The 25,578-nt window shown below is 38.8% G+C and overlaps 1 protein-coding gene across 11 annotated transcripts in view; it reads left to right on the forward strand.

Annotated features, from left to right (window-relative positions):
* The window catches only part of NHSL1 (NHS like 1), a 233,468-nt gene that overhangs the window by 153,182 nt on the left and 54,708 nt on the right, over positions 1 to 25,578 (forward strand). For 9 of the 11 annotated variants that reach the window (XM_072719875.1, XM_072719820.1, XM_072719853.1 and 6 more), the window contains exon 2: positions 15,310 to 15,462. In XM_072719875.1, the coding sequence (XP_072575976.1) occupies positions 15,310 to 15,462 (153 nt within the window). Of the gene's footprint in view, positions 1 to 11,919; positions 12,352 to 15,309; positions 15,463 to 25,578 lie in introns of those variants that run through there. The other 2 variants (XM_025997903.2, XM_072719864.1) reach the window with 1 other exon arrangement.

Here is a 25,578-nt window from a genome sequence, read left to right on the forward strand (position 1 = left end):
ACACACAAAGAGATGGGTGTTTCAGAGACGGTGATAAAAATAGGTTGAGCTGGGCTCTTCTGAGAGCTGCTGTAAAATTCGACAGAGGTTTGGGAAAATTATTTGGCATTTTAAGAATCTTCCTGTGTTGTTTTCTCCCTAGATATCTTACTTTTCTTTTTATTCTGGTTCAGGAAAACACTGATCGCATGACTTTAGCATCCGTCAAATTTTTATAGTGCTGTTTACTCCCTTCTGCCTTTTCTCCTTAGTGAAAATAGCAAAAAGATAAAAATAAATTACAGTGTATGAAACTACCAACTGTCTTCACCTCCATCTTTAACAGTCCCAAGCTTTCTACTTTTGAATGCACGCTGAAACTATTGTTGGGGTGCATGAAAAAACTGCTAATCTTAATCTTTCCTGTTAATAATGATTTTATTTGCTAAGATGAGAAGTCCATGTTTTGTTTTGTTTTGTTTTTTTCCTACTGTTTCAAACTCTTATGATCCTGTCTGTTGGGGAGGAGCTAAGCTAAGCGTATCATTTTAACAAAGTCAGTGGCCAGCCATTACCTAGCATCAGCATTCTTGTTTTGATTGCCCTTTGATTTTTCTCAAATTCTGTGTGGGCCTAATTATTGGGCTCTGTAATCAGCACGCCTCTCTTCCTTCCAGCTGTGCCCTAATTGTATGGCCCGCTGGTACCAGGACATGCCAGCAAGCCTAGAGGCACTGCTGTGCTGTCAGCTCAGGAAACTACACTGTCAACTCCTTGCTTTAGAAATATTAGGTGACTAGAATGCAGAGATCCTGAACCTTTGTCCCCACGCGATATTTGATATTTTTTACTCATGTCTCTTGCTCTCATTTGTTGATTACTTATTAAGAATATCCTTATCTCTTGCAACTGAAGAGAAAAATCAGTGAAACAATGTGAAATGTCGAGCTTATAGGAAGGGTTATTCATGTCAAAAGCGTTGGCTTGACCTTAATGAAAGTTCTGTACTCTCTAGACTCATTTTGAATATCATTTTATGCCTGGCTGACCTTCCCTTGCTCCTGCTGTGACACCTCCAGCATAATTACAGATCCTTCATAGCACTCCCCCTTAATACAGTGCTAGGGTTTCTCCCTTTGAAGAATTCTGCTGCTGTCTATCCAATAGTTTAGGGCAATGTAATTAAAAAAAACAAAAAACAAAAAAACCCAACCCAAGGAGATAAATGTTATCCTTGCCTAGGTCAACCTTGACCATTGCTAGAAAACCAAATGTAGTTAGACATTTAACTAGTATTGCTGTCAGTTCCTCAGCAAACCAGAGCATCTATCTTAATTTGTCTAATTATCATTTTGCACGTCAACCAGCTGGCCTCTTAACAAAAGCAGTTGGTCACACCAGTTTATTAATTGTAGCGCTCATCTTAACCATATGTGAAACAATATAAGAAATTAAGAAGGAGAGAAAAAAACTGAACGTTTGTGAGATTGTTCTACACACAAAAAAAATGAGTCCAAATGATTCTTTTCTCTAAATCTTTATACTTATTGATCATTGATTGTATTTAATTTAAACAATGAGAAATATAATTTTCCTTCAGTCATTATATTTTTTAAAAAGATTTTATTTATTTATTCGACAGAGAGAGAGAGAGAGAGAGCATGTGCAGAAGCAGGGAAGGAGCAGAGGGAGAGGGAAAGGCAGACTGTCTGCTGAGCAGGGAGCCTGATGTGGGGCCCCATCCCAAGACCCCAAGATCATGACCCTAGCCAAAGGCAGACACTTAACCATCTGAGCCACCCAGGTGCCCCTCCTTCATTTTAAATAAAATATTTTTTGTGTTTGTGGACAGTATGGTTTCAGAATCCTTTTCTTACTAAATGAAAACACTCATGATTGGCTTTCTTTATTGCAAGATCTTACGGTTTGGTTGTAAATTGAGGTGGACCTCTTTTTTTCTTAGCCCTTGTCTTCTTAGCCCTTGTTAAATGTAGCTGTTCCCTGATAGATTCAGAAATGTTTTATATCATTCAGGGGTGCTTCCTTAATCTGTGTTTGATTGCAGATGCAAGGTAGTTTATGAAAATTCACAGAGATCATAGAGTCTGGGTCTTCCTTCAGTGGAGGAAGATGAGAACATTCTTTGAGATGTGTTAAATCAGAGGCATTTCTGAAACAGTAAGTAGCAGGAGTCATTGTCCTGTGCCTACATATGTCTTATTGGCTACAGTGCCCCCCTGTAGGTGGCGACCTTCTACTTTATTTTGTCAGCCACCCCACAACCCCATCCCATACCAGTTTTGATTAGGAAGTCCCTTTTGTCCAGTTGTAAAAGTACAAGAGAGCCCAGAGTATAAAGCCCTTTAGCTAATCACGTGACTCTTCAATTAGATCTCTCATATCATCACATTATACTTTGGCTTTTCGTTCCACGATGAGATTTTTTTTTTTTTCCTTTCCTCCCTGAAGATTTTAAAAGAAAGGCTGAATTAATTTTTTTTCTTTTCAAATTTAAGGTTCATTTCCCTTTCAGTTATTTTTATTATAAAAGGATATCATTATTATAGATTTAAGTAGCACTGAAAATTATTCTCTAACATGTGATGGACCTCTAATGTGCATTCTGTGTTTTGAATGATTAAATTAGGAAAGGTAAAGTGAGTTAACTTTAGAATTGAGCTAATTGATATGTAGCTCTGCTCATATACATTAGCTTGTATACTCTGCTCTCCTGAATGAGTCTTTCTATTTCTAATAGAGGCTTAGTAGAATGAATTAGATGAATCAGTACGATGTGGGTGGATGTATTAGAGCTATACAACATGTCATGAAGAATAATTGGTACAAGCATAAGAGGCTTACAGTTAATGAAATTATCCGTCTTCTTTCTGGGAGACAAACGTAGTTCACTTTTGAGGAAATTATTCTTGAAGTAAAATGGCCTGTATTTTTGAAATAGTTACTAAAGGTCTGTCAAAGGATGCCTCTTAAGGAAGGTTAACATTTGAAGTATAATTTGAGAAGCACACAGGAGCATGCCAAGTGGCTAAGTCAGGGATCGAGTATCCTGGGTGGAAGAATGACGAGTGCAAAGGCAGAGAAGCAGAACTGAGTGTGGACGTTTGCAGCCTGCCCCACCAGCCTTTTCCCAGTGAAGGCAGAGGTAGCACTGGAGCTCAAGATGGAGGATTAGAATGGATGCTGGATAGCTCTGTGATGTACTGCAGGTCACTTATTTTGTAAAATAAAAAGAGTGGATTAGATGCTCTTTGGAACTGTCTTCAGCTCTGTCTAGAAAAACATGAACTCTCCCCTTTTCAACTTGGCCTTGCCATATCCCTGTTCACCGTTACTTCCAGGGCCCATTCCCTTCTTGGAGCTCTCCAGTGTGAGCTCATCATCGCAGGACAGTCTCCAGATTGTCCCGTTCCCTGAGAGACATTGCATCCTTCCATCCTTGCAGGCAGGATTGAATTTTGCATGCTTTGTCAGCAGGGGCTCCCTTTGTGTTTTGGACCTTTGATTGGGATTTCTTTTTTTCATAGCATGTTTTCTGTCTGCCTCGCCTTTCATTTGGATGAAATGTCACATGAATATTGTGGCCTGACTAAACTAGTCACAATGATAGCAGACGTTTTGAAATTGACCGAGCAGATGGTAGCAATGGTTTTAGACTAAATTATTAACCAGGATCCACAGCAGAAGCCTTTAGCTTCAACACATGTAGAGTAAAGGGTGTTTCCTAGCATCAGAATTAACTGGCCAAGTGGATACCAGATCAGGTTCCTTCTAAAGAACTGATACATTATCATCTCCTAAGGTTTCCTTTTCTACACCCACCAACTCCCTTCACCAGATATTGATGAAGAGATTTCCATCAGTCTTGTTTTCAATATGCCATATGATTCATCATTAAAGATTAATTCAGAAGCAGAAGAAAGAAAAGATCATTGTACCATTGAAGTTCTAGAACATTGGGAATTTTTAACTTACCATTATGAAATAACATAACTCAAGGGACAATTAATATAATTCTTCATGAGCTTCTGTCATCAGACACATGATTTCATTCCAGGACAGTATTTCTACAACATTACCTTGTGTGTGTGTGTGTGTGTGTGTGTGTGTGTGTGTGTGTGTGTAACCTCATTATGCAACAGTAGAAAGTACAAGGTCTTTTGACACACCCAGGGTATAACACATTTCCTCACTTGTCTATAAAAGGCCTTTCTTTATGGCTGGTTTATCTAAAAATAGTATTTTGTCCAAGGTATGCATCTGATTGTGGTAGTCCCCATATCTCCTTTAATCTGGCATGTTGCTATTATTATTATTATTATTTAATTGACTTACTAGAGAGGCCAGACCAGCAAAATGTTCCACTTTTAGTTTGATATATGTATTGTATTCCCTGTAAACTGGAAAAATTTAACTTATCAACAGTGTTTAACTTGATTTTACCATAGGTGATGCTTATCCTTGGCATTTCATCCCATCAGGGGGCATGTGATATTGCTTGTCCCATTAGCATCTGCCGGATTTGGAAGATGGCAGGCTGGTCTTTCTACTGTGCAGGCAGTTGCTCTAATATTCCTCTTACATGGCAGCTCTGTAGTAATAGAACATAAAACTGACAAGTGAATCAAAGAAGAAGTTTTGGGGGCACCTGGGTGGCTCAGTTAGTTAAGCCTCTGCCTTCAGTTCAGGTCATGATCCCAGAGTGCTAGGATTGAGCCCTGCATCCAGGCTTCCTGCTCAGCATGGAGTCTGCTTCTCCCTCTGCCCCTCACCCTGCTCCTGCTCTCTCTCTCTCAAATAAATAAAATCTTTTAAAAAAAAAAAAAAACACAAAGAAGTAGTTTTGAATGTGTAAGGTCTTAGACGGTTGAGAGAGGAATACTAGAAATTTGTAAGAAAAATGCCAGATGTGAAAAAACGAGAGGGAAATTCTTTAATCACATGTAACCAACTCACCTTTTTGGGTTGATTCTAATCAGTTCAATGCCTAACAGCCAGAACCTGTAGTCAATTCAGTTTGCTTGAATAATAAGAAAGCATATTTTTCATCATTTGTGTTAAATCTTTATGGCTGTTTTTTTTTTAATATAAATTACAGTTGTATAGGGATCCCTGGGTGGCGCAGCGGTTTGGCGCCTGCCTTTGGCCCAGGGCGCGATCCTGGAGACCCGGGATCGAATCCCATGTCGGGCTCCCGGTGCATGGAGCTTGCTTCTCCCTCTGCCTCTCTCTCTCTCTTTCTGTGTGTGTGACTATCATAAATAAAAAAAAAAAAAAAAAAAAAAAAAAAAAAAAAATTACAGTTGTATCAACAAACAAATTTACTGTAGATTTTTTTAAAAGTCCTTTAATCATGAAATTATAGCTCCCTGAAATTCAACTTTATCTCTGGGCATCTTTATTTTATCTGATAGACCTGTTTTTTTAAAGTTACTCTTTCATTTACACATTTATTGATTATATCAATTCATCTGTCTCATTTGATTTACAGCTTCAATAATGATTATTATTTTGATACATAAAAATTAGAGACTCTATATAATTGCCCTCAATGTGTGTTTATAAAAACATGAAACACAATTCTTATCCCCAAAAGTTAGAATTTTGGCAAGACTTTGTTTTTAATAAGCAGGAGGATAGGACTCAGCTATCTATAAGTTTATTACTGAAGCATTATTATGAATGTCTAAGTAGATTATGTTGCTTGTTAACTTTTAAATATTTCTAAAATCTCTTAATATTAAGTGTACACTATTTTATAGGCCTACGAGCCTGGTATTGGATACTTTCTGCTATGATGTTTTCCAGTGCTCCAGGTCTAAAAAGTACAAGAATCCTTGGGTGTGTCTGTGGATTTAAAAATTGTATTTCAAGTATTCTAACCATGTGTAAAGATAACGAGGGCACCTAAATTAACTTAGTCACATAAATCTTTTATTTTGGATGTTACACTTGATTTTTAAAAATAGCCTAAACCAAATCAACAGTTAGTAAAAGTCCTGTTTATAGATAAGGTTGGACTGGGAAATTTCATATTTTGAAGAGGTAAAATTCCTTTGAGAAGAACTTAAAATTATCTTTTAGTACATGGCTCTGACCAGAAATCTTTTATATTTGATTTTTCTTTCTCTTCCGTCCCTTTCAACTTAGAAGACCAGAGTGATCTTTATTGATTATATATCCCATTTCCAATTGATCAAGGATTCAAATTTTGTATGATTCAAAATGTGTATGTTATATGCTATACTTGCATATTACTTCTTGTGGATAGTATTTGAAAATGTTTCTTTTTAGTAAAAACTGTTTAGCAAAATTTATGAATGTTTTTTGGATTCAACCTAAAGACTTTTAAAGCCACAAGTGTACTGAATGCACAGAGAAGGACCTGAAGTTTTGTGTCAGTGGAGATGGGGACGTGGGGGAAGTGTTAGAGGGGATAGAAGCCGCATCTGTGGGTCTTGGGAGCCTCAGACTGCTCTGCTCTTAAGCAACTCTCGGGTTTAAATATATAATCTTTTGTCGTTAATGAAAATAAGAAGGTTGTAACTTCAGGTTGTACTCAAGATAGAAACCTGGGTGGTAATGGAATCATTTATTAAACAGTTAGGGTTTAATTTTAAATTTTACACCTTAAGTATATAATGGTTTCTGAAGTTACAGACTTTAATACGGGCTGGTAAGACCAAAGAAGTTGTAGAAAAATTGCCCAAGTGAGAATTGATTTGGGCCACCTCACATCTGGCATGGGTTGTTACACCAGCTCCCAGTTTCTCTTTCTGCCCTGGTTAAGCCCATTCACACCCACTGCTCACCTTGATCTCTTTGAAATGTGACATTGGCCTTACAGCTTTCCCGTTTCTACTCTCTCCGTGACAGGCTGGCCCACCAATGAAAACCCACCCCCTCCTTCAATGGTCAGGCCCTGTCTCTCTCCACTTCTCTTGCCACCTTTCCCCACATTACCCCCCCTATAAACTTATCCCGAACCTCCTCGGGTGACCATGACTGTGTTTTATTGAAGAGTCTCCTCTTCCCCTTTGTTTTTTTAAAAGAAGTGTTTGCCCTTTGCCATCATTTCCATTAACATCATGGTCTTAATCTCTCTCCCTATGCTTATTCATTACTTTATTATTCTTATCTGTTTGGGTGTGTTGCTCCAATGGACTCTGACCTTTCTAAGGTCAGGAACCAAGTTTGATTTACGTTTAACTCGGATGTCCACATGGGTTGTGGAACACAAGGCAGTTGTCCATGTAAAATTTCTGAGTGGTTGACTGCAAAGGCATACATAGTTAACAGTTAAAATTTTTAGACTACGTATTACTTTGCAAAATATTTCTGTATCTCTTTGCTAATATGTTGTATACCTACTCCTGGAAAGTAATCAGAGAGCTGTAGAAGTAATCAGATGATTCCTAGAAGAAAAATTTTAAATGTTGGTCAGAAATAAGATTTCATTTCAGAGAAAGATTAAGCATTTGGAAATGTTAGAACTTTATAAGGATGCAAATATTTATACATTAGTAGTGGTAATAGAATTCCCTGGACTAGGATAAGCCACCAGGATTCTTCAAGTGGTGGAGAACATATATTTTTCTTTATAATATTTGGCAGTATTTTTAGAGAAAAGTTAGTTTCAAATATTTTTATTATTTATCTGTCCTAATTTTGAAAGATATATTGATTTGAATATATTAACTAAGGACATCTTTTCAACTTAATATATGCTAATGAAAGAGAAATCAGGACACCCAGATTCTCATCTTAGCTCCTACATTGCATTAGCTTCTAGTTCTCAGTTTTCTAATTTTTGACTGAGGATTAAATCTATCTGTCTGGTTCACTGAAAATTTGTAATAGCCCTAATAGAAATGAGAAAGTTCTTGATAAGCAGCTGAGGGGGGTGGGGGGACAGATTGGCTTAAATTATCCAGCATGAGATAACATGAAATTTAAGTAGAGGTTAGAATATGGATCTGGAGGACAGACAAATGAAAGATAATAGTGGGAGAGGAAGATGGAGCAGAGTGTTTAAAGGCAGTAGCATAATCCATGGATCATCAGTCTTTTTCCCTAAAGATCCAGATAGTAAATAGCTTCAACTTTGCAGGCCATACGGTCTTTGATGAACACAGCCTGAGAGCAGCTGTAGACAATAGATAAACTAATGGGTATAGACGTGTTCCATTACAGCTTCATTATTGGACACTGGAATTGTAATTTCCTAGAATTTTCATGTCATGAAATATTCTTTTAATTTTTTTTTGTTTGTTTGTTTAAAAAGGGGTCAGCTAGTTTTGGCTGAAGGGCCATAATTTGCTGACTCCTGCCTTTCTCAGGTAAAATCATTAAGTTTTTAGGTGGGAATAAGTAAAAAGCACAGGACAAAGACAAGGGTTAAAGACAAGTTTAAAGACAGGGTTTCTTTTTTTTTTTTTAAGATTTTATTTATTTATTCATGAGAGACAGAGAGAGAGAGAGAGAGAGAGAGAGGCAGAGACACAGGCAGAGGGAGAAGCAGGCCCCATGCAGGGAACCTGATGTGGGACTTGATCTCAGGACTCCATGATCACACCCTGGGCCAAAGGCAGGCACTAAACTGCTGAGCCACCCAGTTGTCCCAAGGACAGGCTTTTTGAAGCTTGTTAAGTTTGTTAGAACTCAGGGAAGGAGCAGTCAGATGTAGGAAACACACAAGTGTTATACAGTGTTGATGAAAAGCTCAAGACATGGGTCATAGTGGGATATAATTAAAAATAATTAGAAGAGGAGAGAGAAGACCATTGGTACTAGTTAGAGATGCACTGGTGACCACTGAGAATTTATTGTAAATGAAGAGAGAATTTTAGGCAGGAGTAAAGTTAGAGAATAGCAACTGGAAGTGATAGGTTTAGAGGAATTATTCATGGAGCTGGTAGTTTAACTCTGAGGCAAGAAGACTAAAATCTGTGAACTTGATTTCCCTTCTGTGAAAACATAACTGACCCTCTATTAAGCTTAAGGCTGCTTAGCTATCTCTTAAGATTTCACTCACCTATGTAGCTAATATATATGCTTACCACATACCAGGTACTGTTCTAAGGATTTTATCAATAATAACTCCTTAAATTCTCATAATAACCTTACAACATAAATACTATTATTGCCTCCATTTTACAGATGAGAAAAACAAGGTATGGAGAGGTCCCTCCTCTATTAAGTGACTAATATCCTGGGTGGGCTGGCTCCAGTGTTAGGCTCTTCACTCCTACCTACCCCATACTCTCAAATTTTCCATGTCTGGGTTATTTGAAATCTTTTCTTTTCTTTTCTTTTCTTATTTTTTTTTTCTGCTATTGTAGGGCTAAAGTTGGAAGAAGAAGTACCATAAATTTATATATTTTCTGTTGAATGTATAAATGGAGCAATTAAAAAATACTAGACACTTCCGTAAAAACCTGGCTCTTCAATATACTATGACACTGAGGCAAGGCAAATTGTAAGGCTGTTCTCTTGCTGATATGCTGGGTATAAAGTAAGACATGTTAAAATTATTAATAAATTAATGACTAATTATTAATAAAATTATGACTAATAAGCTCTTTCAAAACATAACCTAATGTGTAATGGGGTAAATACTATAATGTATCTGGCTAGCATCTGCGGATCTGGACTTGAGTGGGGCAGCATGGCATAATGCATAGAGGGTTGATGTACCCTGGATGCTGGGATGAAAGCATGCTTTCTACTCCTAGCCTTACCACTGACTGATGTGCAACCAAATAGTGATATCTCAACACAACTATGGCCACTTACTATCAGACTTAATATAGAGTGAGAAGGGAAATTCTTTCCGTGTGACTCTTACTACAGTTTATTTGCTTAGAACACTTCTCTGACTAGTCCTAGTGGACTGGACGTGTTTCACACCCCCTCTCAAAGAACCCCCCCCCCCCCCAACTGGGCCTATTCCCTCTTTAAATGAGAACCGATGAAATTCAGTGTAGGTTTTTGTCTTATTGCCATCTCCTTAAGGTTTTTACTCCAATTTTGCCTTTTTAATGAGGTCTACCCTGATTTCTATTTAATACTGTAGGCCGGCTGCTTCCCCAGCCCTTTTTTTTTTTTCTTTTTTTTTTTTTAATTTTTATTTATTTATGATACTCACAGAGAGATAGAGAGAGGCAGAGACACAGGCAGAGGGAGAAGCAGGCTCCATGCGCCGGGAGCCTGACGTGGGATTCGATCCCGGGTCTCCAGGATCGCGCCCTGGGCCAAAGGCAGGCGCCAAACCGCTGCGCCACCCAGGGATCCCATTCCCAGCCCTTAAAATCTTTTTTTATCCTATTCAGCCTTTTCTTTTGTCCACTCACTACTTACCACTAACATGCCAGGTAATTGTCGTTTACTGTCAAATAATATAAGCTCCATAAGGGCAGGGATGTCACAGATGTACCCCAAAGAGATGGCATTTAGTATGCACTCACTATTTACCTTTTTAATGACTATTTGGATGCCGTCGTTATATACATGTGAAAAGCTGCATAATGTTTCCAACTCCACATACGTGGAATGAGATTTGATCTCCAAGACTTGTGAGTTGTGCATTGGAGAGCTTTTATCTAGAAGCCCACCCACTACTACCTGTCTCTAATGCTGTGAGGCTGAGACGCGTCTTTCGAAGCAGATCGAGGTCACTTGCTTATAAATTTCCTAAGGGGAATTTCGTTTGCTAATTTAAGGCATTTATATAATTTAACTTTGGAATCATTTCTCATTTGAGTTGTTTCTTGTTTGCCATCTGGCCATGTAATTACTTTTAAGTAAAACTGTATATAGGATGAAAGAGCACAAATTGGAAATCTGTGATAATATGTTTGGTGAGATGATAATATGTGTGTTTTAATTTTTTGTTTGTTTGCTTTTGTTGTTCAAAAAATAAGGGAGGGGGGAACATTTGCAGAGGAATCATTCTAAAGCTTTCCTTAGAGGGAGTCACTTATATAAAGTTTCTTCTTTGACGAAGAGCTTTTGTTATAAACTAAATGTTTTGAATTAGTGGTTTATTACATTTTTCCATTCATTTATAAGTCTAGCCCTAAGCTATGGAACAAGAGATTGTCTAACGTGTCTCCGAAACTGTTCTGCCCTGAAGTAGAACTGGGCAGAGGTATAAAGCATCATTCCTTGACTTTTCCTGTTTTCTTAGTATCTCCCTATCTGTGTTCATTTCCTTTTTGTTCCAGTCCCTTTACCCCAGAAGTTATTTTCCTAGTGCCAGCCTGTGTATTATTATTTCAGATTCTTCCCTTTCAATTTACTTCCCCAGTTCTTGGAGGTTAATTGCAAATGCACAAAAGAACCAGAACCCAGTATCATATATTCAAGTTCAAGAGAAACCTAAATAGTGTTTGGAATTACTGTTCTCTGTCAGGAGGACGGGCTCAGGGGGGAGTGGAATTTTTTTAGACCAGGTGCTTAGGTGATAATTAAATTTAAATACAGATTTAAATCATTAAGGTACAATTGCAATGCTGATTCTCAGTCACTGGCAAAAGAACAAAACAAAACAAAAAACAACTGGGTGTGAAAACAGGAGGTACTAATTTGCATGAAAATGCAACCAAGTGATCACTTATGGCTCCAAGGAGAGTCTGTTGTAAAGTTTTACTGCTGGTAAAACGTTCCTTTGGTGTGGGAGGCAGAGCCGGGGGGCGTGGTCGGGGAAACAATAGTTTGGCTCTTTCTCCACCCCCCCCCCCCAAAGCCATTCAAATGCCTGAATTAACTGGAGAGTCAAAGAACCAACCCAGACTCGCTGTAAGACTTGTGGGTTCCAGTACAAAGACCTGGAAGTTCCTGGTAGCCTAGTGAAAATGGGGAATACATTTGCTTCACCTTGACTGGCATAGAGGAAAATCTACTTATTTTCCTGGACTCCAGAGACGAGAAACTTCTGATCTGTTGGAGAGAAAGTGAATACATGAGCACCGAGGCAGAAAGACTGATGTGGCTATCATGCAAATAAGAACTGTGATTAGCTTTCTCTTTCTGTACACTTTGTCACTGCGGCTCTCAGCCTTAAAGATTAGGTTTCAGTGGGAGCTTTTCAGGTTCAAGGACTGTTAATGGGTTGTAACTGCCTGACAGTAAACTCAACCTCAACATTACATCAGCACCCCCGGCAGATGTCTAAGGATTCGAGCCGGAGGAAGAAAGTTAGAATCTGGAGCAGAAGGATACAGCTTACCACCTGCCTGATGGGCTGAGCTTTTAATATGATTTAAATTTCTAACCCCTGTGTAGGCATTCTGGAAATGGTGGCCTTCATTAATGCAAAGATCAAGTCTTTAATTAAACTTTTTAAGAAAAAAAGTAAGTAATTTCTCCTAACCCCCTCCCTGTGTGCGTGTGTGTGTGTGTGTGTGTGTGTGTGTGTGTGTGTGTGGTTTTATGTATTACATCTTTTTGAGTGATGGAATTAGAATATGAAAAGATAAGTAGCACAAGTTAAACTTCATTCTCTACCAGGTTGTTCAAATACCTCAGACTTTTATAACTCTAGGGCAGAATTATGTGATTTAGCATGTCTTATTTATTTATGGTTGAGATTTTAGGTGAATTCACTTCTTTTGTGTTTGTCAAAAGAAGCCCTTTGATAAAAAGGGGGGGGGGGGAACCTTGTATTTACCTTATGTCCGCCTTGATAGATGTGTTTTTGATTCTCTGGCTTAACGGTGCAGGGAGGCTGTGTGTGATCTATCATGTATTTTTGATGGGGATGATCCTCTAAAACTTCCTGGAACTCTCTGTTATGTATTTTAGAGCTCCAGGACAAACTCTGTCTAGACTGATCAGTCACTGTAAAGTGCACAGCTTTTGTGGCATGTCCTCATTATGTGCTTACCATTGGTTTACATTTCTTTAATCCAGGTGCTGCTTCATTCTCTGCAGAGTATAGATTTTACAAATATATGGCTTTGTTTTTATATGGCTGTTGGCTTAGTTTAGTTTTGGGACCAGTGATTTAAACTAGATAAATGTGAATGGACATGAGCATTGGTAAGAGAGAGATTGGAGAAAGTAACAAAGAACAGCCCTCTGGGCTCAGTTTCTGCAGCTCCCTCGGTGGAAGGCTGTCTTTGGATGGACTGATTAAAATCTGCCCTGGCCAAGAATGAGATGCTCCAGAGAAAAGACAACTGTTCTTTCATAGGAGCCAGTTGGTAGCTGTACAGTGGGGCTGATGGTGTGATTGCACAGACACAAGTACCATTACTTGGATTTGATTTGTAACTGGGAATAAGTAAAGTTTCACTTTTCAATCTTTTTCAACTATGAAGTATGGGAATTCAGTCTTCCAAATAAATGCACATTAGCACAAAACATTGCAATTAACCATGGCTACTCTGGGAGACATAGGGGGAGTTCCGCCCTGGGCGAGATTCTAAGGCATATGCATAAGGGCTAAGTCAGGTCTTTGTGGATTTAATGTATTAAGATTGATAATTACATGCACCATGCAAAACATTTGTTTAACAAGAGGTTACAGGAAATACCAGGTACCTAATTTACATACTGCTTTTGTCAAATATTAAAAGCAGAAAGCAGGGGCATCTGAGTGGCTCAGTGATTTGAGCATCTCCTTTGGCTCAGGTCACAAGATCCTGGGGTCCTGGGATCGAGTCCTGCATCAGGCTCCCCACAGGGATCCTGCTTCTCCCTCTGCCTATGTGTCTGCCTCTCTCTCTCTCTGTGTCTTTCATGAATAAATAAATAAAATCTTAAAAAAAAAAAAAAGCAACGCACACAGCCATTTCTGTTTTTAGCTTGATGTCTAGTTTACAATGTTTATTTTACCATGTAGCAACTTATGGAGAAGGTGGGATGATTTGAGAAACAAATTATTTAGGGATGAGGCTTACAGAATTTAGTAGCTCTAGAAAAGATGGGCTATGGGGTAGTGCTAACCTATGACTCAGGTTCCCGGAAGTGCTAAGGAAAGCCAAGTTCCCCTTCAGCGATAGTTCTAATAAGTCAGCGGCTCCATTAGATTAATTTCACTGCTTCTGCCACAGTATGCTTTATATATATTCAACTCATCTTTATAATAGCTCTACTGTGCTATTAGGTACTTTGAGTTAATTTGAAATATGTTCAAATAGAAGGGTTCAGTAGTTGATGCATGCATGTTCATTTTATTTTGATAGTCTATCTTACAGTCTCGTTTCCAGGGACATACTGTGTTATACAAGTGTGTATGCTCAGTGTGCTCCCTACAGCATAGATCAGGGTCAGGGAAGACTTGCCCTGGCTTACAATTCCAGTATCTGCTGGTTTTACTTGTCACCTCCAGGAAATGCCTTATTAGTACGGGGTTTTTCTCTTAAACTTCTCTAGTCTCTCCTTACATCTGGTTTACAGCAGCAGATATATAGAAAGGATTAAAAATTGTTAATAGATATGATTGGTGCTGTCAGCTTCATGTTGGGTTCCACTGGTACCCCCAACTCAGTCTGTACTTAGGAAAACATGAAATAGGCATAGAGATCCCAAGCCCTAGGGGAATCAAGGAAAATTACTATGGAGATTTAGGGTACTCTCATATTATCTATCATTTCCCCTCTGATGTACTCTTTTGTATTGGGAAAACTCAATTGAATTGGAATATGTTTGGTCAATTGCATTGAAATTTTTAAAAATTTATTTTAACATAATAGTATTCCATGAAAAAAAGTATTCCATGAAAGCAGGAAATGTAGAGAAAATTTTGTAGCACCAATTGATTTCTACTTCATTAGATATGCTATTTAAATATATCACACTGAATGTTTATGCTTAATTTTTTAAAAAAAAATGAATTTATTACAATGATGTTTTAATGTAGTGCTTTAGAAGGAAAGATTTGGTGTCCGCCTCTTGATAGGAAATTTGTTGCTGTCTTGATAATCTAACATTTACTGATGTAATGGCATAGTACAATTGGATAATAAATACTCATTGCAGGAGAGTTATGTAGGAATTGGAGGTCTCCATCAATTTCAGTTTTCTCAGTTGTTTGATAACTTTGGAGTAAAGGGAAGGCCTAAAATGCTGGGAAGCAATTCTACCAAAACGTTGTGGGGGATGCTGTTCTGTTTCAGCTTTCCCTTTAGAGACAAAACACTGTGGGACGGACCCCTGGAACCTAAGACTAAACCTCATCCAGAATTTGCTCCATTTCCCCTCTGTTGGCCCTTAACCTATGGATGTAAAATTTTACCTTGACGTAAAATGTTTGGAGCCACTGAAGCATATTTTGACGTAGAATTTATTCTACCTTTCTTTTTACAGCGGTTTCCAACCTAGACGAGGAGAGTAGATGGACAGTCCACTACACTGCTCCATGGCACCAGCAGGAGAATGTGTTCCTTCCCACCACAAGACCACCCTGTGTAGAGGACCTGCACCGCCAAGCCAAGCTCAACCTCAAATCAGTATTGAGGGGTAAGATTGCATCCTGCAAACTTGCTGTTCTTGGATCACTGACCATTAGAATTGAAAGCACAAATCTGATTGCTATTTGTAAAAGAAGACCTATTTATAATGAACATATAGCATGCTGGGTTGTTTTTTTTTTTTTAGAGGAGATCATAATTACTTACAACCTAATACATGCCTCATATGTTCTGGTCTCTGTAGAAACCTACCAATTTACAGGCATGCAAATCTATCCTCAAATACCCCACCCCTGCTTAGCAACTCTTTAGCATGTTAAAAATCACCAGTCCTAATTTAATCCAAATAAACCCCTGCTGACATGTGAAATTTTGCCACTGCCTTTTTTAAACCATTGTAAGTATTCAAAACAAATTTGTTAAAGCTGATACTTTGTAATGGTTTGTACTATTTAGTTCAGGTTGGATGGAAAGGGGACCTATATATATAGACTTTGAAGGAGTTCAAAATGGTTTGTTTTTTCAGAAGTTACAGCACCCAACTGCTCTTCTATTAAGCATAGGTTCTGTCAACAGATGGGCAGAGTACACTGTGGTCAGTAGGAAACAGAGGAAGAGTATACTCCTATAGCTAGTTTAAAAGTTTCGTTTTTACTTCATTTTACTGTGGATGTTAGGAAGTGTCAATGTGTGGCAAGGAAGGCTTCTTAAAACTGATAAAGAAGCTCTTTAAAAGAAGAAGGAGTGTCTTTTAAGATTCGAGACTTTTTCCTTAAAAAAGCAAACTAATGTTCTTATTCTACCAGATGCTGCTGCCTCTACCAGTTTTCTCCTACCAGGCAATATTTGGGACATTGTTTTATTTAAAAAATGCTTGTTGTTGGGGTGCCTGGATGGCTCAGTCAGAGCTATCGTGTGACTCTTGATTTCAGGGCCTTGAGTTCAAGCCACTTTTTGAGTATAGAAATTACTTTTTATTTATTTTATTTTTTTAAATTATTTTTAAAGATTTTATTTATTTATTCATGAGAAACATGGAGAGAGAGAGGCAGAGACACAAGCAGAGAGAGAAGCAGGCCCCATGCAGGGAGCCTGACAAGGGACTCAATCCGGGGTCTCCAGGATCACACCCTGGGCCAAAGGCAGGTGCGCAACTGCTGAGCCACCCAGGGATCCCCTAGAAATTACTTTTTAAAAAACCTTTAAAAAAAAGTACTTGTTCTTTTGTTGTTTATCTGAATTTGAAATTTAGTTTAACTGGGTGCCCTGTATCTTAATCTAATTGGGAAATATTGAAATCTAGAAGAAATCTGTTATTGACTCAAGGAAAACCCAGCACAAGGACCCCAACTAGTATTTACCAAACACTTGTCTATATGCCAGTTTCAGTCCTAAGTCCATTACACGTGTTATCTCATTGAATCCCCACAATAATCCTGTTTACTATCATTAGGCAAATTTTACAGGTGGTTGATATGGATACACACAGATCAGAAATTTGCCTGAAATCGCCAAATTAGTTAATGTTAGGACCAGGATTTAAACCTAAACCTGGACCATCCCAGGCTACAGAGCTCATATTCTTAACTGAAGCATCATCTTGCCTCTAATATCATTTGTTAGAAATCTTTTATTCTGGTAGAAGTGCAGACTACAAAGGCATGGTCTTGGCTCTCAAGGAATTTATACTTACTTCGTTGGTACAGATCACCATGTGAAAAATTCTCAAGAGATGTGCCAAAAATTGCTATAGAGGAATTAGAGAAAGCAGATAATTTCTGCTTTGAGAAAGAAGGAATAGCTTTCAATAGATTCACAGTAGATTTACTATTCCGAATAGAACTATACAGACATTTTAAATGATCGCCTTAGTTTTTCTTCCTTGAATCTTTTCTAATGCTTAGATTACTTTATAGATCTTACAGTATCTTGTATCCTATAGTCTTGGCATTGGATCATCCAGAGCTGAGATTATTGGGTCCCCTTTTTCATTTAGCCTGCCTAACCTATATATTTAGTGACTATAAGCTTAAGAGGAAAAAATTGCATTAGTCGGGCTCTTTTGTGCAGCCTTGGAATTGTACCTTGACCTTTGTTGCCTTCGTGATGTACTTAAATCCAACCAAAATTTCTTCTACATCCCTTCACTACATAGTGATTTATCTTCAGTACATTATGACCAAGAGCTTCTCTACTTATAGCTCATCTCTTCCACCAAATAATTAATAAGAATATTAAATGGCACAGTTCCCAGGACAAACCCCAGAGGCAGTGCCATTGTTAACATTTCTCTCTGAGCCATGAACAACAGAGCGCTGCATGGTCTGGCTTGTAGAGAATGCTTTCAGGAAGGTATGTGTGAGTTTGAGTATTCAGGCCCCGCTTTTTTTTCTTTTGATCACTCTCCAGGAAATTGTGCTTCACTACCTCTTTCATGTATTTTCCAGTATCAGATCAGAGCTTCTCTTTTCTTCCCTGAGAAAACTGAACATCTGTATATAGATTTTTCTGATTTTATTTTCTTTTTGATTATTCAGTAGATCTATATAAAATAACATCACCACCAGTTTTACCTACCCTTGAATTTTATTTTGAAAAGGTAAATGTTTTAGCAATCGCTCTAATGTCCTAAAATGCTTTATTGAAGGGATTTACTATTAATAAAGTTAATAACTGTGGAAAATTCGTGGAACTCAACTTTTAAAGCCTGGATTTAAATATTCCTGGAGAGATTTTTAGATAAATAATAACTTTTAAAACAGTGATTGAGAAAGGTGAAATGAAAAAGAGCCTCTGAGTTGTTCTCCCCTTCATTTATTTGCTTTTAATCACATGCACAGAACTTCACATCCCACGCTTCCCATATACTATATTCGCAACCTGCAATAAACACAAGTGCAGAGCATTTATTGCCTCATTATCAGTGAAGATTAAAAAGAAAAAATCCAGTCCCTGAATATATGGCACTATTAAGGTACAGGGTTGTATAAAGCTATTGGTCTAAGATTATTTGACCTCAGTGTTCTTTTCTTAAAATATAGAGAGGTAGCTAATTATTCACAATGAGAATTTTGTTCCTTCACCTCTTACTGTGACTTTGTCCATAATTTTAAGGAAAGAATACTATTCTTTAATGTTAAATAGGTTTGTGCTTTTTCATAATCATTAAATGCTCGTCGTGTAAGTTCTGTCAGGTTCTATGGGAGCTTAGCTGTCCTCTCAAGGATCATAAAGTAATGGAGGGAAATGATACAATAAATACTAGTAAATTAATAACTAAGTGTCATAAACATTTGCTTATTAGAGTAATGCAGAAATGCCTAAGGTCAGTAGAGTGAGGAAGGCATGGGTTTCATGAAAAATGTTTACATGATAAAGCTAAGTTTCCTAACTTCATAGATCCTTAACTTTAAAGAGCTGAGCTTGCAACTTTGTGTCAAGACTGAAGTAAATAGAAAATGGTGTAATGGACATGTGTATGATGTACAGTAGGCAGGTAGAGAGCTTAGTCAGCTAGAAAAGAAAAGCATTGGGAGACACCTCCCTCTCCACTTGCCCACTCTCTCATCTCCCCCCATTGAAGAGGAGATGGGCACAGTGTGTAAAACGGCATATGGAATACCTGAAGTGTGTGTTCTATGTGCAAGTTCACTCTATTCTGGTCCAAATAGAGATCTTTTATTTGTTGTTGACTAATCTCTGGAGAACTTGATAGAATTTGATGGACCATGCTCTTAGTGCAAATGATTTGATCTTGCTGATTTGTTCCTAGAGATTTAGGTAGTGGTTTACTGCTAATGACGATACAAACATGTACCTAGATTTCTTTTTTTAAGATTTTATTTATTTATTCATGAGAGACAGAGAGAGAGGCAGAGACATAGGCAGAAGAAGTAGGCTCCCTGAAGGGACCCCAATGTGGGACTTGATCCTGGGAACCAGGGATCATGCCCTGAACCAAAGGCAGCCACTCAACCACTGAGCCACCCAGGCGTCCCCGTGTACCTAGATTTAAGAATAATATTTTGATATTTGGCTCAACAGAACATCTGGCTGGCAATGAATAGTTAATTTCTGAAGATCGATCCCATTATCTATAAAGAATTCACTTAGCTTTTTACTGAATCTCTGGAAGAATTCTACCCTTTTAATCTCATAGTTGTTTGAACAGTTCATGAACCTCATCTGAGTTAGATGTGATGATGGGTAACCTTTCTCTAACAAAATATCTGAATCATTTTTAGCATTATTAAAAGGGCCACATTAAATGGGAAAGGGGAACTGAGGGATGGGGGCGTGGGCATGGTTAAGTTTCATGAAAGGTTCAGGTTTTATTTCTTTATAACTGTAGACCTCATTCAACAATTATGAACATATTGAGAGCTGAAATAAAGACATGTTATTTTCAAGGCTCCATCCCCCAAAAGCCCAACCTGGGAGAGAGAGAAACAAAATTTCTCACAGTATGTTTAACACGCAGTTTCGTTACTATGTCCATGTCCACTCCTTGCCAGAATTAGTTCACAGAACATCTGTTGTTGTATCAAAAATGTCCCTATTCACAGCTATCCTTCCTGAAGAAATAAACCCATTTTAGCAGGTCAGCGGCTCTGTGGCTCTAGAATTAGAAGTGAGAGCACAGGGAGGAATGTTAGATCTGGCCTGTGTTCATTCACAGTCAGGCGGTTATATTTATTATAGGAATTGAGGATTTACAATGGGAATAAATGACTGTTGATACCAACTGGTTAAAAACTGTAGTTTTGTGTGTGTGTGTGTGTGTGTGTGTGTGTGTGTGTGTGCATGTATGCACACCAACCTGCTCACCACTGGAGAATGGTACACTGTTCTTAAAATTATGGACAAGGTTTCCAAGTAGTTTCAGGCAGGTTCATCTGACAGTTCCTGACATAGAGACTTTATGTAGGGGTCATTGCATCTACTGCTTATGTCAAGAAGCATCCTAGGGACACCTGGGTGGCTCAGTGGTTGAGTGTCTGCCTTTGCTCAGGGCGTGATCCTGGGCTTCTTGCAAGGAGCCTGCTTCTCCCTCTGCCTGTGACTCTGCCTCTCTTTCTCTCTCTCTATGTCTCCCATGAATAAATAAATAAAATCTTAAGAAAAAAAAAAAAGTATCCTAGTTCACTTTTGGCTTAGACAGATAAGTTTGTTCTCGGAAGGATTGTGAGATTCTCTCTGGATTTGATGAGGTGCCTTGGCTATCTTATCTCACCACCTCAGACATACCCAAGATGAACATCTGCTTTGCCCACCTGTGCTAAACATTGGATTCTTTTTCTTTTTTTTTTGTCACTTTTAAAATAATTATGACATATAATACAAATGCCTAAAACATGTACAATTTAACAAATAATTATAAAGTCAATACCAACAAAACCATTACCCTGGTCAGAAAGTAGAATATGACTTAAATTCCAGAAATCTCTTATTCTTGCTTTACAATAGGAGAACATCCAGGTTTAATGAAAAGAGTATGGGTCACACCTAGGTTCAAATCCTGCCTGTTATGTATGAGGTATCTAGGATTTGAGTTTAATTTTGAGAGTATTTCATTGACAATTTATTTTTTTTTTTAATTTTTTTTTATTTATTTATGATAGTCACAGAGAGAGAGAGAGAGGCAGAGACACAGGCGGAGGGAGAAGCAGGCCCCATGCACCGGGAGCCTGATGTGGGATTCGATCCCGGGTCTCCAGGATCGCGCCCTGGGCCAAAGGCAGGCGCCAAACCACTGCGCCACCCAGGGATCCCTCATTGACAATTTAAACATGTTTTCTCATCTATAAAATAAAGATCATAATATATGTGTTCATGGGAGTAAGATGAACTTACTTTTGTAAAGTATCTCAAAATACCTGCCCCTTAAATTGGAAGTAGTGTTTGTAGAGGGAAGGTTGCATTTATTTAAGTGCAATGGAATACAGATATGATTTATTATAAACCTCAGCCGTCTTTCCCAAATGGCTGTCAATGTTCTCCCTCCTACCTATGATGCTCCTGAGATATGCTGTGGGGAGGAGGGAGAGAGGAACAGAGCAAGAAACATCATCAGATAACAAGGGACAGTCTCAGACACTTGACACTCAGGTTCATTTCATCCATATAAACAAGGTGACTTTTTCTCCCACTCAGCATCAACCTTTGAAAGAGCCTAGATTGCTAGAGCTGGAAGGGCCCTCCCACATCATTTGATTAATAAACCCCCTTTTCATTTTGTAGGTAAGTAACCCAAGGCCCATGGAAGTGAATGGGTTCATTTATAGCTGCTTTGCAGTTGATAGATGACTAGGTCAGGATTTGAAATTGGGTTTCTCGCTCAGCCCACACTGGCCTATTTGGATCTCAGATCCTGCGGACACTGAGGAGACTTATCTATTTGATGCCTGCCATCAACTCAGAAAGGTCATAGGGACAGGGGTCACTGGAATCTAAAGGCTGGAGGCAGGTTTGGTTTGGTTTGGTTTGGTGAGCCAATTCATTTAGGGAATGCACATTAGGTTGTGGATGCCTAAAGGTAGGGCTTCACTGTTGCTCTGGAAATCTTCTCTTTACGCAGTCTTAATTTCTTTGAAACTTAAGTTTAAGAGAAGTAAAGGAGGCAAACTCCATCATGGGACTTCGGGTATGTCAAATACCTGTAACTGTTGTTTCATTCTAATGGTTTGGTATGTGTTTTGAGGACTATAGTAGGTCATTAGTACCTCAGGGGACTTTTAAAAAAAGGGCCCAGATTATAGAAAGGATAAGGGAAAGATAAGGGGACTAATGATTTAGTGCCCAGTTTTCTTTTTGCCTGGGGTTATTCCTTATGTTCTTCCTGAAGAATCCTTTAGGTAGAAGGAGAAGGGGGAAGTATCACTGTTTAAGGAAAGGTTTATTTTTTATAAGTAAGAAACATTGAATTACTTAGACTCATTCATATAGAATTTTAATGTTTTTTTCTAGTTTAAATAAAAGTAGGTCTAGAATTCAGGTGGGGAGAGTGGTACATATTCTGAAAAAGCCACTGAACAGGGGTAGGGAATATATTGTCTCATCTTTCCTAAAATATAGCAGCATTAACATTTTGTTCGGTTGTCATTAACTAGTCAAGAAAATGAGGCCAGAATTCTGATTCCAGTGCCCTGCAGTGGCCAGTGGGATGTTGGAAAGCCATATCCCATTTTTGTCTTTGGCATTCCTGCTCTGGAAAACAATTGATGATGTCTAAGCTCCCTTCCAAGCTCAAAAATTCTAATTGGCCTCTCAGTACTTGGCTGCTTAAGGGTGACACATGAAAGTTTTTGGCACAAGGATAGAATTTACTGCTGAGCTTAAGTCCTAAGCAAACTGGGCTATCTAAAATCTAAGCTTGTGTTGACATATAAATTTTCTAAGTGGATCCTGCCAATGAAGCACTGGGCTGGATATTGTAGCTGAGTCACAGAGGAATGACGTTCTTGCTTGCCCCAGACGCTTAAAGCCAGCCAGAGAGATAAGATGTATGTGTGAGTAACAGGGTTGATGAGGCTGGTATCACTGAACCTCACCCCTGCCCCTGGGTGTTGTCTTTGAAACATAAATCTGATCATGCCTCTCCTTTGTTTAAAAATTCCCTAAGAGCCCCTCTCCCAGACAGGATGAAACTTAAGCTCCTTGGCAGCTAAGAACCTTCATGATCTGCACCCTGTTTGTCTAGTCTCACCACCAGACCACCTTTTCTCCCTCTGCTTCCTACCCCTCCACCCAGGCTCTCACCTGTGCCTTCACGCGTGAGGATCAAGTCTTTGCATGGGAATGCTAGCTTGTCCTGTGCTCTCTTTCTCTTCTGCGTGTCCCAGTCTTGTCTTTCTTCCTATTGCATCATCATCCCTTACACCTGGCTAACTTCTGTTTCCCCAGGAGAGTCGTCTGGTGGATGTTGGAGACCCCTCGAGGCTTTCCGGGACTCTCCAGGGCAGCCCCCGGCACGCCTTCAACACTTTTCCATACATTCGCACAAAACCTTACAGTCCTCCATTAAACCATTTAGTGTGTGCTGCATAATTGTGTTTACTCATTTATCTCCCTGCCCAACAGCAAGACCATTGGGAGCAGGGCCTCTTCTTGTCATTTGTATGACCCCAGGACACACGGTCTGGTGTTTTACTTAATTAGGTTGACTTTTCAAAGACAAATGGTAATGTTATTAAAGACTTCTTTTTTTCTGTTTTTATTATTTCATTGGATCATAAACACTATTGCATCTGTGGAGGTCCTGGAAAGGTCACCGAGAGCTCAGGAGAGGTGAGAGCCAAAGCCACAGAACAAGGGGTGAAAATGCAGGGGTGAGGACATGAGGATGGGGAGTACGTAGGCTTGAGCCTGGAAGCCTTCATTTTGGAGAAATTAGTAAACAAGTAGTTGGGGAAGAAAAAGTCAGGATGGGCACTCATCATGAGGCTACCAGATGGGTAGAAAGTCGGAAGAAAGAACACTAAACTGGACATTGGGCTGCTATTGGTGATCTTCAAAAGAGCAGTTTCAAGGAAGGCTTTGGATGTAAGAAGCCAGATTTCATGAGAGAAGAATTATTTTTATAACCAGAAAAATAACACAAGTGATTTTTTTTGAGAAACAGGGAGTAAAGAATAAGAGAATAAATTGATGTCAGCAAAAGAAAGAGAAAAGGGACACTATTTTGAGGTGGTGGCAAGATAGAGGTAATATTATTACTTGTTTTAAAAGCTAGAGCCAGGGGCATCTGGGTGGCTCAGTCGTTGAGAGTCTGCCATTGGCTCAGGGAGTGATCCCAGGGTCCTGGGATTGAGTCCCACATCAGGCTCCCCGCAGGGAGCCTGCTTCTCCCTCTGCCTATGTCTCTGCTTCTCTCTGTGTGTCTCTCATGAATAAATAAATAAAATATTTTTAAGAATAAAAACAAAAACTAGAACCAATTAAAACATGGTTGTAGGCAAAAGGAGCCCAACAAGGAGGGGGAAAGGTCACAGATACAAGAGAAAATGGGGAGGACGACGTTCCTCGAGGAGGCAGGAGGCAGTAGGCAGTGAACTCGGCGCAGGTGGAGGTCAGGTTTACACCTTTATCTCCTAGACAGAGATTTGGGAAAAGTTTTGAGATGGAGCAAAAGAAATGGTGAAGTTGTTCATTAGGGTGGTATTGGAGGCCTGGTTGAAATGTGGCCTCCACTCTATTGCTACTATATTGCTAGGGCTTTGGTGAGAAGGATGACTTAATTTGATGCTCTTTTTCAGTGCTTGTGAATTTAACTAGGTTGACTCTTCAAAGACAAATGTTAATGTTATATGTTATTAAAAGCTTTTTTTTTTTTAATGGTTAGTATTTCGTTAATTTTCTTTTGTAATTTTTGTCCTTGGGAATAGTTGCCCAACCTGATGAAACAAAGGATTAAATTCTCAATTGAGGAAAGAGAAAAGCAAAGACAAAAATAAGGAATTAACATAATGGGGATGATATACAAAAGAGGTTGTTTAACTTCCCTAGTTGGACTTGAGGGCTCGGGAAATTTTTTTATAATGTTAACTACTCTTGAGTGGGGAAACCCTGAAAGAGTAGTTAACCTGTGAGCTGGAGGTCTGATGCAAGAGCAAGGGAAAATTAACATCATTGCTCTTTCAGTAGATTAAGAGACATGTTGCCTCTTTCTAATGGTAAGCAATGCACAAAAGATAGAATAGCAAAGACAGTCATTTAAATGGTCCAGGTCTTAACAAAGCACTATGGATTGTTTAAACAAAAGGCTTTTGTTTTGTTTTTTGTGTTCCTGGCTAGTCTGCTGTTTCAGCAATTCTGTTTTAATTCCCGATAAAGTGAGTAACTTGAGTGGCCTCTATATTTCACTCAGTGCAGCATAAAAATGCTACATTGAAGGTACTGTGGATAAGGTTTGTTATCACTCTTTATACAACTGAAGTCTCTGGTGTTGGTTTAGAATCTTTGCAGGTTATTTGATATCGAGTAACCTTGGTGATGCTCCACTACTGCCAGTGATAGAGCTTTCTCATTCTAAAGTGAAATGAGATCACCTCCAATTTGGCTGCGCTCTGGTGCCACTCAACCAGAACTGGCAAACTCTTTACACGCTCACATGAATCATGGGCACCACAAAGCGGTTCACCTTAATTTCAATCAGATTTAGTCCTTT

This window comes from Vulpes vulpes, chromosome 1 (genome assembly GCF_048418805.1).
Source record: "Vulpes vulpes isolate BD-2025 chromosome 1, VulVul3, whole genome shotgun sequence".
Classification (NCBI taxonomy): Eukaryota; Metazoa; Chordata; class Mammalia; order Carnivora; family Canidae; genus Vulpes; species Vulpes vulpes.